General features: G+C 38.3%; 1 protein-coding gene across 1 annotated transcript in view; it reads left to right on the forward strand.

Moving 5' to 3' along the window:
- The window catches only part of rab11fip1a (RAB11 family interacting protein 1 (class I) a), a 40,121-nt gene extending 29,274 nt beyond the window's left edge, over positions 1 to 10,847 (forward strand). The window contains exons 4-6 of the mRNA XM_049485743.1: positions 1,604 to 4,189; positions 5,627 to 5,738; positions 7,927 to 10,847. Coding sequence (XP_049341700.1) covers positions 1,604 to 4,189; positions 5,627 to 5,738; positions 7,927 to 8,115 — 2,887 coding nt within the window. The 3' untranslated portion in view covers positions 8,116 to 10,847. The remainder of the gene's footprint in view (positions 1 to 1,603; positions 4,190 to 5,626; positions 5,739 to 7,926) is intronic.
- Positions 10,848 to 12,618: the final 1,771 nt, after the last annotated feature.

Below are 12,618 nucleotides of genomic sequence, written 5' to 3' on the forward strand. Positions count from 1 at the left end.
ATTTTGAGAAAATGAATCGCCTACCAGTGGTGAGTAACATGCTGTCTTTAGGAAAAATGTAGCAATTACAGTGATAAAGGTCAAAGATTATTTTAAAGTGTGGATTTGGCTTTTAATTGAGTATTGTTTTAGTTTTAAAGTTAAGTATATGTTTGGTGTTTTTTTTTTTTTTGCTCAGTGTGAAAATTATATAATTTAACTTTTTTTCTAGATTTATAATAGAATTTTAGGTATATTGTAGTCAAGTTAATATTGTGATTTGTGTCTAGCTTTTTTTTAGTTAGCTCACAGATCATATAAATGCAAAAAGGTTTAAAAACTTTAAATATGCAGAACACCAGTATCTTTGGTTGCGACTCTAGTTAGGGTCACATTTTTTGGATGCAATATTCTTATTATCAGCACTTCATCATGTCTGCTAACACCGATAACTATGTGGAGCTTTATATAAACAAATCTTATTGCCCAAACAAAACAAATTAATCAGTTAAGTCTAATCAATTAGCCGTATTTATGTATTGGTACACAAAATTTTATATAATGTAATATAAATGGCATGTACTCTGATTTTTATTCCATTTCCACTTTTTCGTATCGCTTGGTCCTTGCTATGGATGCCAGTTATTCCTTGTGAAATATAGCAAAATCTTGCTGAATTCTTATCACTATTGAAGAAAAAGTTGGGATGCTGTGTAAAACAGAAATAAAAAAAAACAACAACATTGTTTTGGAAATGTCATAGACGATAGAACATAGAACACATTTCTGAAGGAACTCATTTAAAGTGGACTGAGGCAAAACCGAACACTGTTCTGTGATTATATTAACCCATTTTATACATTTCAAATTAGTTTTTTCTCTTTGGCCCAGAAAAGACAGCACTATTTTAGGACCATGGTGACACGTGGCTTCTTCTTTACATGCTAGAGTTTATTTTTTTTTACTTGCTTTTGTAGATTGCACAGCAAACTGTCTTCACAGACAGTGATTTCTGAAAGTGCTCCTGAGCCCATGCAGCGATTTCCAGTACAGAATCAGGCCTGTTTTTAGTGCAGTACCACATAGAGTATGACCATTGGTCTTGTCCTTTTCAAGCAGGAATTTCCACAAATTCTCTGATTCTTTTGATACTATTTAGAAAACATTTTCTGATATTTCCACAATTTTTAAACAAATTTTGGCAAAACTTGCCTATTTTTGCTTCTGAGAGACTCTGCCTCTCATAGATGCTCTTATTTTACCTGCCATATTAGTTGCAAATTATGAGATCTGTGACATTTGCAGACCATTGCATTCTATTTTTATTGATCTTTTTTATATTTAAAAAATTGCATGTGTTTAGGGTAAATATGTACGGTTGAGATTATAATTTTTAAAATGCACTGTTAGTATAGAGTTCTGAGACTGCTCCAGCTAAAGAATACTCCTGAAATGATGACCACACTTGTATGTAATTGTTTAATCATTGTAGGAATATTAGACTGTTGAATGCATTCCGGTTTTGGTTAATAGTTTAAAAACAGTTTAAAGCTAGGACAGTCAGTAAAGGTTACTGAGGATGAGGTCTCACAAAATTGTATTTTGTGTTCTTGCTCTTTGGCAGATTGGTTCTCAGTCCAAAGCCTGATACAGATAATATCAATCCTCTTGCTTCCCCTGTCACCTCAGACATCCAAACCACTTCCCCAGCTTCTATTCTTTCCCCCAAACAATCAGACTTTAGCAATCCTTTTGAGTCTGGTGATATGTCGTTTTCTGACTATCACTCTTCTGTGGCACCTCCTAAACCCCAGAGAACTTTTACAGACTCCCCACGTGGCAGCATGGAAAATCTTTCAAGTGCTGAATATTCCGCTAACATGTCAGGAAAAAAGCAAAGAGCCCCTCAACCACCCAGCTACCACGGAGATTCATCACAGAATGGGTCAGCTTCCACAAACTCCGCTGGTCAAAGACCCTCTATTCCTCTCCCTGACTATGAAGTTCTCTTTCCCAAGAAGAGACACGGGGTAATGACTAGCACTCGTTGGGAACACATCATAGCAGAGGTCAACCAGAGGAAGATGGATTCCCGTCTTCCGCATATTGGAGAAGAAATGAGCGTAGATGGTCCTAGTGAACCGGTGGCCAATAAATCACCAGGTGTTAAAGAAGACTCTTTATCAAGCTTAAGCCAGCATCGTAAGAATCACCTGGAGAAATCTTCAGCCCCCACAGTGAAAGTGGAGCCCAAACAGGCTCTAATCCCACCCAAACAGGTTCAACCCAAACCATCAAAACAAGTTCTTGAGGTTAATTCTGAGCAAGTTCACACCACCAAACCCGAACCTGTGTATGCCACTGTGGACAGATCGAGCCGTTCTGCTGCCAGAGTTTTGGATAGCGAATCCAGACCTGAACCTTTGTACACTAGTGTGGACAAGTCTCGCCGTTTGTCTGCCAAAGCTTTGGAAAGCAACTCCAGACCAGAATCTATGTACACTCCTGTGGACAAGACCAATCGTTTTGCTGCCAAAGCTTTGGAAGGCAACTCCAGACCTGAACCAGCGTATGCTACTGTGAACAAGACCAATCGTTTTGCTGCCAAAGCTTTGGACAGCGACTCCAGACCCGAACCTGTGTATGCTACCGTGGACAAGACTAATCGTTTTGCTGCCAAAGTTTTGGAGAGCAAGTCCAAATCCGAACCTGCGTACTCTACTGTGGACAAGTCTAGCCGTTTTGTTGCCAAAGCTTTGGAGAGTGACTCCAGACCAGAACCTGTGTACACTACTGTGGACAAGTCTAGTCGTTTCGTTGCCAAAGCTTTGGAGAGTGACTCCAGACCAGAACCTGTGTACACTACTGTGGACAAGTCTAGCCATTTTGCTGCCAAGGTTTTGGACAGCGACTCCGGACAAAGGGTCCAAAGTCTGAGAGAATCTCAAGTAAATAAAAAGACAACCGTGGACTCTGCTCTTGACAGTGTTGTCCGAACCTCAGAGACAAAAGAAAAACCAACACCTGTTGTCAGGGCTGGGAAAAGATCAAATTCGCCAGATATTCCTATCACTTTTGATGACAATGTAGAGTTGCCTTCAGCTAAACCCAGACAAAGAGCACCAAGCAAAGAACCAGTCAGACAGGTTCAACCAGAGCAGCCTACTGCTCTAAGCTTATCAAGCTCAGAACATTCCCAGGAGACAAGGAAAAGAAATTCCATGGCTGGTAAAAGCTTGTGGGAAAGTACAGGTTCAGAAGAAAGAGCAGAGGCGATTGTTCATGCGTCAGATGTACCTGATACTGGCAAAACTGTTGAAATGCCAAAAGAGCATTCAGTTGCAGATGTGTCCAAAGATACAGAGAAGGTACTGCTTGACTCTGACCCTTTCCCGAATGATAAGCTAATTCCTCAAGATCCTTGGGCCTTACCACAGCAAAATATGGATATGGATGACCTCTTCACCGGTGGGCCAAAGAATGTTAAAAAATCTAATGACCTGGGATTAACAGCAGAAGACTTTGACAATGTGTTTGGATCCACTGCGTCTAAAAACAAAACTGATCCATTCGCCGCCGCATCTAAAGATCAAGGTAATGCATTCTTTGGATCAGATCCATCTAAAGATGCAAAGGATCCCTTCTCTGGATCTGTTTCATCTAAAGACCAAGATAATGCATTCTTTGGATCGGGTTCATCTAAAGACGCAAATGATCCCTTCTCTGAATCAGTTGCACCTAAAGACCAAGCTAATCCATTCTTTGCCTCTGATTCATCTAAAGACCTCAGCCATTCACAATCTGGATCCGTTGCATCAAAGACAGACAAAACTGGTTCAGATGGATCAAGCAACTCAAGCCTCCTGATTCAGAAAGGATACTCCCTAAAGAAAAGGCAAGCGCCTCGACCACCAGTTAATTCTGAGAAAACTGTATCACAGAAACCTGCTCTGGACAATCCAGTCCCTCAGTTTGCACAAGACGCAGAAGATGTTGAACTAACTGTAACTAGTGTTGCTGAGCCACACTATGGGAAAACAACAATAGCCACCTCCAAAGCAGACCTTTGGGGAATGGATCCTTTTACATCCCCTTCTCAAGCATTGTCCTCATCAGCAACACCAGAGCCAGGGTCTGGGGGCAAGAGCGCGCTTTGTGCCTGGGTCTCACCCTCTGAGAGTGGTGGAAGTGGGGCTTTAAGCTCTCGCAGGTGAGAAAACCCCAGTTTTCGTGATGGCATTCTTTCTTTAAGAAGCTACTACCTACTACTAACCCTGGGACCTTCACTGACTCTAAATTCTGAGGTGCCGAGCTTTCTGTTCTTTGTGAAATCAGTAGGATTCTTCTTTTTTTTCTTTTTCTTTTGGGTTTGTGATTGTTAATCAAATTACAGGGAATCACTGGTGATTTATGGCTATTTGCTCTGCAAGAACTAGAGGAATCTTCTGTTTTGACTAAAGAAGATGGTTTCTGGGACCTTCATAAAGCCTAGTCTTACAGTTAATGGAATATAGCCAGTGTTTAGTTTAAGATTAGGCTTTATCTGCCCTGGAAACTACCTTATAAGCACTGAATTGTAGTAAAGGTCAGCAGGTACTCTAAATTATACTTTGTATTTTTTATACTTTAAAATGCCGTATTTGTACGGCATTTCATGTTGGTGGAGGTTTTGCTGAACCAGATTCACCTATATCACTTGTGTCTGTACTAGCTTGTTTTATTAAATGGTATTCCTGGTATGTTTGTCTGGAATCAAAAGCTGAATTTGACACTCTGGGCTGAGCTTAATAGTCTTTTGACAATCTGATTAAAGTGGGAGAACTAACACATCTTGTACCATTTTGTTCTTACTCGCACACATTCTTCACACATGTTCTTGATAATGAAGTGTAATTCTTTGCATCACAAACATTGTCTCTAACCTAATTTTTGAGAAAGATTTAATAATTATTTTCAAGGTGTCAACTACAGTGTAATATTGATAGTTTAGTACACTCATCAAACCATAGTTGCACCCTGAAGGAAGTGTCTAATTTTAATGCTATTCAGAAATAAAATAAGGTGACCAGGAATGATAAAAAATATGGGCAATACTGCAGAAGTAATGTGTAATGCATGTATAACACAGCATGCCAGATGTCTCGGCAGCATGACTATTCCTGCTTTTCCTGCAGATATTGCAGTAGGGGTGGATTGTCATTAGAGCATTCATTAGCATTCTACACATTTTCAGTCAGGGATAGCACTGGGGATGTGGCTGGCCAAAGCTTAGCATCTTAGAGTCTTTAGCACAAGCTCCTGAGACAGCAGCAGTATGTGGACGAGCATTGTCCTGTTGCAATAGGGAACCAAAGCATGTGTTCAGAAAATGCTGCTACTGGCCACTTAATGTTGGGCTGTCAAAATGCCAGGAGAGAGGATCAAAGGTGACCTGGCATTGTATAAAATTGCACATCAGGCCTTCTGAACGTGTAACCTATAACAACAAGCTGTTGATTTTGGCACTGATGGCAGTCCTGTCTTTGCCTTGCTCTATTGTTCCATCTCATAGTATTGCAATCTGACACTTCCTTTTTGGTGATGAGTGTAATTTATTTATTATCAGTTAACACCTTTTTATACTTACTTTCTCTCATTTTTTCCTCAGACCACACCCTGTGAAACCACTGAGTTCAACAGAAAGCCAGTCTCCCAGCAGCATTTCTGTGGTGAAGGACTTGAAGACCACAACCATCCGAGAAGTGGCTGAAAAATCAAAGGTGCGTGTCATTATACAAAAACAATAAAATGGAACAAATACAGTGGCATGAAACAGTTTGGGCATCCCAGTCGAACCTTTTGCTACTATAAATTAGGATTAATAAATTAAGCGAGTAGAAGATGAAACTTTCTTTTCAACATTTTGGGCACAATCTTAAAGTTTGGGAACACACAGAGACTTGAGATCTCTGCTAACCTTGATCAAGCGCTCAAGGACCTTAATTAGCTTGTTAGAACTATGTCTTGTTTAGTCATCATTAGGAAAGGCAAGGTGATGCAGACTTCCAGGCTGATGCATATTTATGAATTTTCTGACTCACTTTGTTTCAACAATCAGGAACTCTGGTAAGGTAATTAAGAGAAACCTGTTAAGAGAAACTGTGAAGGTCAAGTTAAGGTCTTGAAGACCGAGAAACTTTTTAGAGAGAACAGCTCATTCGATCATTAGTGTTTGGTAGTGAGGATAAATTCTTTTCTATTGGTTTATAGATAAGTGACTCCATAAGAACCAAACAATCCAATCATCAAATAATGTTATTTTTATATTCAGTGACCTGCACACTATGGCATACCATTCATTCTTTCTCCTGAAAGGAAGCACATCAAGATTAGATTTTAGATCACATAAGATCAGATTTTTTTTTTTGTTTGTTTTTTGGTTGAACTTCTGTGGAAAATTAAGGTAAACTGATGTGTTTGAAACTGTTCTACGTAAAGATCTTAATCTAATCAATTTTTTTCATCATATACTGTTTTCAGAAATGATTGCAATAAATTATATAATTGTGATTTTGAGAGCATTTCTTGAAAAAAAAACTGATAATACAATGTCATCTTATTGCAGTTACTTATCCCGCTTAAATAACAGTGTACTAGATTATTAAGAATATTAATTAGAACATAAATATATAAAAAACAAATAAAACAACTATTGACAAACTGGCTCTTTCACGTTAATGGACACTTCCAAGTAAATACAATGAGCAATATCTGTATGAGAAGTTCTGTACAAGAATGTAGTTATTGTGACAGGCCAGTTTGGATGATTTATCTGCCGGAAGTAATTAGGGCTCCTTCAGGTTAATTGGTTCTCAGGCCTAAGTGGCATAAAACCTTTTTTTATTCTTAGTGAGCCCTTACAGGAAATAACTATATTTAAACCATTTTTTTTCTTTTGGAAAAAAATGTAGTCTAAATTGTGCTTTATTTAGAGAAAGGCCCAATCCCATTTCATCCCTTGGCCCTACCACTTACCCCAACCCCTTTTTTTGAGTGTAGCCCTTTCCCTTAAAACTTGGTTAGAAGGGGATGGGGTAAAATCCTTCCCCTAAGAATTGGGAAACCCTTCCACCACCTGATACGTCATCAGGAGCACTAAAGTTCAGTAACCGAGCTGCTGCTGGTTAACTAGTTAACTTTAGGGCTTTATTGTATGTCTTCAGTAAGGGGGGAGATGGTGCAGAAATGAGTTATTACTGTCCATTCCTCAATTTCTCTGTGATGGGGAGCTGAAATTAGCTTAAATTAGGCTTTATTTTATTTTTCCACCTTAACGCTGCACCATTTAAGGTGGAACAGAAAAGTTAGCTAGCTAGCTACTGAGACAAACTACTACAGATCTTTTTTATGCTTGTTATGAAGAATTCAACCATAAAACATTGAAACTACACATTAAACTCTGGTAAAATAGTGCTAAGCATCACTTTGTGTTGCCATCTTGCCACTGATTCTCATACCCCTTCGTTTAAAGTGTGCCTCTGAAAAATCTCTGTATGAAGGGCTAACAAGCCCTATCCCTTCCCCCTACCCCTTTACCTAACAATAATCGGGACACCCCTCCTACCCTTTGGCGTGTAAACGCAAAACAGAGGGTTAGGGGTAAGGGGTATTTGTTGGTATATCATTATTTGTTGGAAGGGTTCAGTTACATTTAAAGCTAATTCTAGAAGAAAACATTACTCTTCTTGTTTAAAAAAAAAAGCTAAATATGAAGGAGATTGCTTTTACAGCAGGATAATGATACTAAAATGCCTCAAAATTCACAATAGACTACCACAAGAGTCACAAGATCAACACTTCAATTTGTTCCTTTTCCTATCCACTGTAACTGAAATTTTGGCCAAGGGTACCTAACCTTTTGGGCAGTATTTGCCAATAACCTTTTTTTTTTCCTTTTTCTTTCCTTAGCCTGTAGAAAGCGGCCCGTATACTCAGCTGACTCAGGGAGAGTTGATAACACTGGTGGTGAAGCAGCAAACTGAGCTCTCGAAGAAAGACGCCAAGATCCTTGAGCTGGAAGACTACATCGACAACCTGCTGGTGCGAGTCATTGAAGAGAAACCCAGCATCCTGTTGGCTCTCAACACTAAAGCTTAGAGTGACACTAAGGACTCGTTTTCGTGAGGACTGTGACCCTGTGATGTAGTGAGGTGGGCTTTGACTGGCGCAGATACTAGTGTTTGGTAGTGGGGAAAAATTATTTTCTATTGGTTCATAGATAAGTGACCCAAGAACCAAACAGTCCAATCATCAATAGTGTTGTTATTATTATTATTATTATTATTATTATATACAGTGACCTGCATACTATGGCTTCCCATTCGTTCTTTCACCTAACTGAAAGCACATCAAGATTTGCTTTTCAGATTTTTTTTGGTTGAATTTCTGTGGGAAATTATGGTGAACTGATATGCCTGAACCTGTTCCACTACGTAAAGATCTTAATCTAGCCAAGTCTCTACTTAAAAGGTTTGTGTTTTCTGGTTGTGCGTCTGCTGTAGTGTTTTTTTACTCTTTAAGCACTTTTTTGCCTTGATAGTAAGAAAGCTCTATTCACAGAAGGGTGACAAATGAAGGATTAGGATTAGTTTTATGCTGGTATTATGTCTTATTAATAGTTTAATAATGTGTTTGAGTTATTAACACTGTGGGCTGGTTTTTCAGACAGGTATTGAGCCTAGTCTTGGATTATAGAACGTTTTGGATGGGACTTCTTTATTGAAAATGGAAAGATTAATTTGGGACTATGCTTAATTCTTATTTGAGGAAAACGACCTGTTTATTCTTATGCAAAACGCACTGCATTTAGATGAACGCAGATAATATATTCACTGGGGTAAGCATAAAAAGTGCTTATGTTTCCACTCCAGGTGTTTGGGCTGTTTTTTTATATTACAGGGATAAAACTGCAGTTTTTTTGTTTTTGAGATTTTTTCCAAAAGTTCAGAAATGCCTTCAAGGTCATAAAATACTTTGCTGTGTCCTACTGTATATCTACTGACGAGACAGTGCCTGTTTTCAGCTGTTTTGACTATTTTTACCTCATATCTTAAGTCTTAGGATGTTTTCCCACCTGTGGTTTGAATCATGTAGCTAGTTTGTATAAACTTAGAGCATTTTGGCGTTGGTTTGGTTTTTCTTCAAACCCTCATCAAAATAAGCCACATCAAACCATGTGAGAATGCTGATCTCTCTACTGATTGGAAAAAAGTAAATACAGGAAGATCCTCTGGTCCTCTGTTCCAGACTGGTGTGTATTTAACTAGAATCAATAGCAGAGATGGTATTTATTTATAACTGCAGTTATTATCTGCAACAATACATGGATTTAAACTACACTTGCAAAACGCCAAATTAACTGTTTAATTATTTTCAAACTTATTTAAACTTGTGTAAATGGATCCAGTTTGGGACCGCCTCCTTCCCACAGGTGTCTGTAAGATTGTTTTGGTTCCACATTCAAGTTTGATTACTGTGTTTAAACCTGTTCAACAGAATCATAATAAGCATAAAAGTGAACCAGAGTCACATTTAACTGAACTAAAAGTGCAGGTGTGAAAACACCCTTAGTTTTAATCAGCCGTGGACCTGGAGGCCCCTCCCCTTGACATTTTAGTGAATTTCCTGCTTGCACACACCTCCTGCAACTCTGAAAGGGCTTGTTAATTAACAGTTTAGTTGAATCATGTGTGTTAGAAGCAGGAAAATCACTAAGTTCAAGTGTGAAAGTTCTGCCAGGACCATGGTCGAGTCTTAATGATGATTGGATGATGGCTGGGGTTTCATATACAGTTACCTACATTGAAGGTCACACATTGCTGTAAAATTGTACACTAATAGGTGGCATTAGAGATATGACTAATAATTGTCTTTTACTAATAATCATATCTCTCTTCCAATCTGACACATATGATGCTTCTTCCAGACCTGCTGCAAATCTCAAATGTACAAGAATCTGTTTTTATTCATGCTTGAAGATATTTTACCATTTATTATTAATATTTATTGTTTGAGCTTCTGTCCTGAACCTTGATTTATGAAATTGCTTCATTCAGGATGTTTTTTTCTGTGTTATAATGTAATATATATTTATTTACTGTTATTAACTGTTCACGATAAATAATAAAGGTACTACTAAGGGTTCTTTAAGTGATGCCAAAGAAAAAAAGTTTTATTTGTGAAAGAGGGATGCAAGTCTGTGAAAAGGAAAAATAGTGAATATAATGGTTCCTTACCAATTTAAATGCTCTTCTATGGCATTGCTCAATAACCGTATGTGGCTTCTTTATTGTAAGAGTGTACATTTGAGGAAAAGTGCTTCCTTGAAAGGTTCCAGAAGCTTTCAAAATATGTTACCAGGTTATAGTTAAGGACATGTTTTACTTTACTGTTCTTTCCAGACACTGTAAATAAATCTACTTGTTATCCTGTGAATAAGGGCTTGTCTCACAGTGTGCTCATACAGGCATGACTGTAACCGACAGGCTGGTAATTCTGGTACTGCAATAAGGGAACAATGCTAAACGAACGACTGCAGGGCCGCTGCTGCGAATGTGTGGCTACAATTGTTGCCACAAATCCTGATTGAGGCTTTAAGGTCACACTGCAATAAGACTGTCATTTGATTTGCATATCTGTGCCTTCTCTGTTCTCACTTTTCTGATCAAATACTTTCTTTCTACATTCTGACGATTGAAGATATTTTGAATAAAGTATGTATATTCTTGTTTAATAAATTGTCTGTTTTTGTATAAATCTTTAATTATTCCTGTAGCTTTGTGTACATTTACCTGCTCTGTAAGACTCAATAAAACAATGAACTATCAAAAGTTGTCCTACATTTTTATTTTGTTCATAAATCAAGTAGTGTCATGGGAAGTAGTGTTTTTTTTTTACTTACCTTATAAAAATGAGTAACATTGAAAGAAGAACAAAACTAAAAAGGCAGGTTAAAAATATACATTTATTACTACTTAAAATGTCTAAAATTAGAATCGGGTGCAGCACATCTGCTGCAGATGATATAAAACAGCAAGTTACATTTTTTCCTGCTTTTAGAAATGGGCAACTATATTATTAGTTCTAAGATGAGCATATGACTGTTACAGTTAAAAACTTGATTTAACATAAATGTCACAACAATTTCATAACAGTTTTTTTTTTACATTTTGTTATAGAAATCATGTCAGGACAAGTTATATGGAACATAAATCATTTTATTAAAGAATTTGAATTATTAAAGTGATTGGTGTTTGATTCTGTTCATTTCTAAATTTAGAGATGACATGGAAATATTTTTTGAGGAATGAAAAATGTAAGCTAATGATTATTTGCATGTTTAAAGAACCATGAAATAATAAGAAGATTGACTGCAAAAAACTAAAATATTTTCACAGGTGTGTGGCGTCACATCTATGTCAAAAGGGGGTGCACCAGGTGAAAAAAATTAACCTGCATGTTTTAACATTTTGTGTGTGTAAATATTGCTTTCGAGGTACATTTTTCTCCCTCTCAGGTGTTTTTTTTTCCCCTCTTGAATTCCGTTCTCCTCGCGCTATGAGAATTGCCTGCGGCTGCTGTTTCTGCTCGAGTGAGGTGTTTGCGTTAGATTTTTGAAAGGGGGGTTTTGATTGTTTGGCCGATATCCCCGGGGTTTATGAAGGAGGGATGTGAGGGGGTGAGGGGGTGACCCTGACACCACCCCCAAACTGTCAAAATCACCCCTTCCAAAACTCGTGTGCAAATCCTCACTTGAGCAAAAAAGATTTAAAAGGATTCGGTTGGCTGGCCTTACATCCATAGCCGCTAGGTGGCGCACGTCTAAAACTACAGCACGCACTGAAACTGCAGGTCTAGACCTGCGGATGGATCCCCGGCTCTGCAAATGAATGATGTGTGCTTGAAATCTTAGGGATAAGATTTCACCCCCTCCCCTAGTAACTCTAGTAGTGGTTAGGGTACAAAATAGAAATCAGATTGGGTCTAAATTCCAGCTAACTGTTGAATAGCACCCTGCTAACCACAGCTTCACACAGAGACTACACTCTTTAACTCTGACGGAAAGTTTCAGTAGTTTCTCACTGTCTGTCAGGTCATTAAACTGTGTACAGGGTCTCCTGTCGACAAACTAATGCCTCACACTTAACAATACGTTAATTATATTGTGTTTTTACGTTATATTTTAATGCAAAACAGCTGCATTTATCTTCTCTCCTCTACCTTCTCCTCTCACTCGCCGCCCTCAGACACAGCGCCAATCAACAGGTGAGTTCTAGCCTAACAGTGACTGACAGCTGTTTATAGCCAATCAAAAATCAGCGTTTTAAACTCTGCAGTATTATATTCAGTATCTGAACGGTTTAACCCATAGACTGTATATAGCTGGACAGAGCATCGTCTCTCAAAAGTGAAGCCACCACAGGTCGGGCGCCCCCTGCTGTTCGGTTTCAGAAAGCTGTGTAACCCCACCCATCCCCATAGGTTTCAATGGCAAAACAGACAACTTTCAAATCACGTTTTTTCCCCATATACTGTAATTCTACCTCCTTTATTTAAACGCAGCAGCTAGTGTAACCTCTGCTTATATTGTCAAATTTTAGA

The sequence above is a fragment of the Astyanax mexicanus genome, chromosome 12 (genome assembly GCF_023375975.1).
Source record: "Astyanax mexicanus isolate ESR-SI-001 chromosome 12, AstMex3_surface, whole genome shotgun sequence".
In the NCBI taxonomy this organism is placed as follows: domain Eukaryota; kingdom Metazoa; phylum Chordata; class Actinopteri; order Characiformes; family Acestrorhamphidae; genus Astyanax; species Astyanax mexicanus.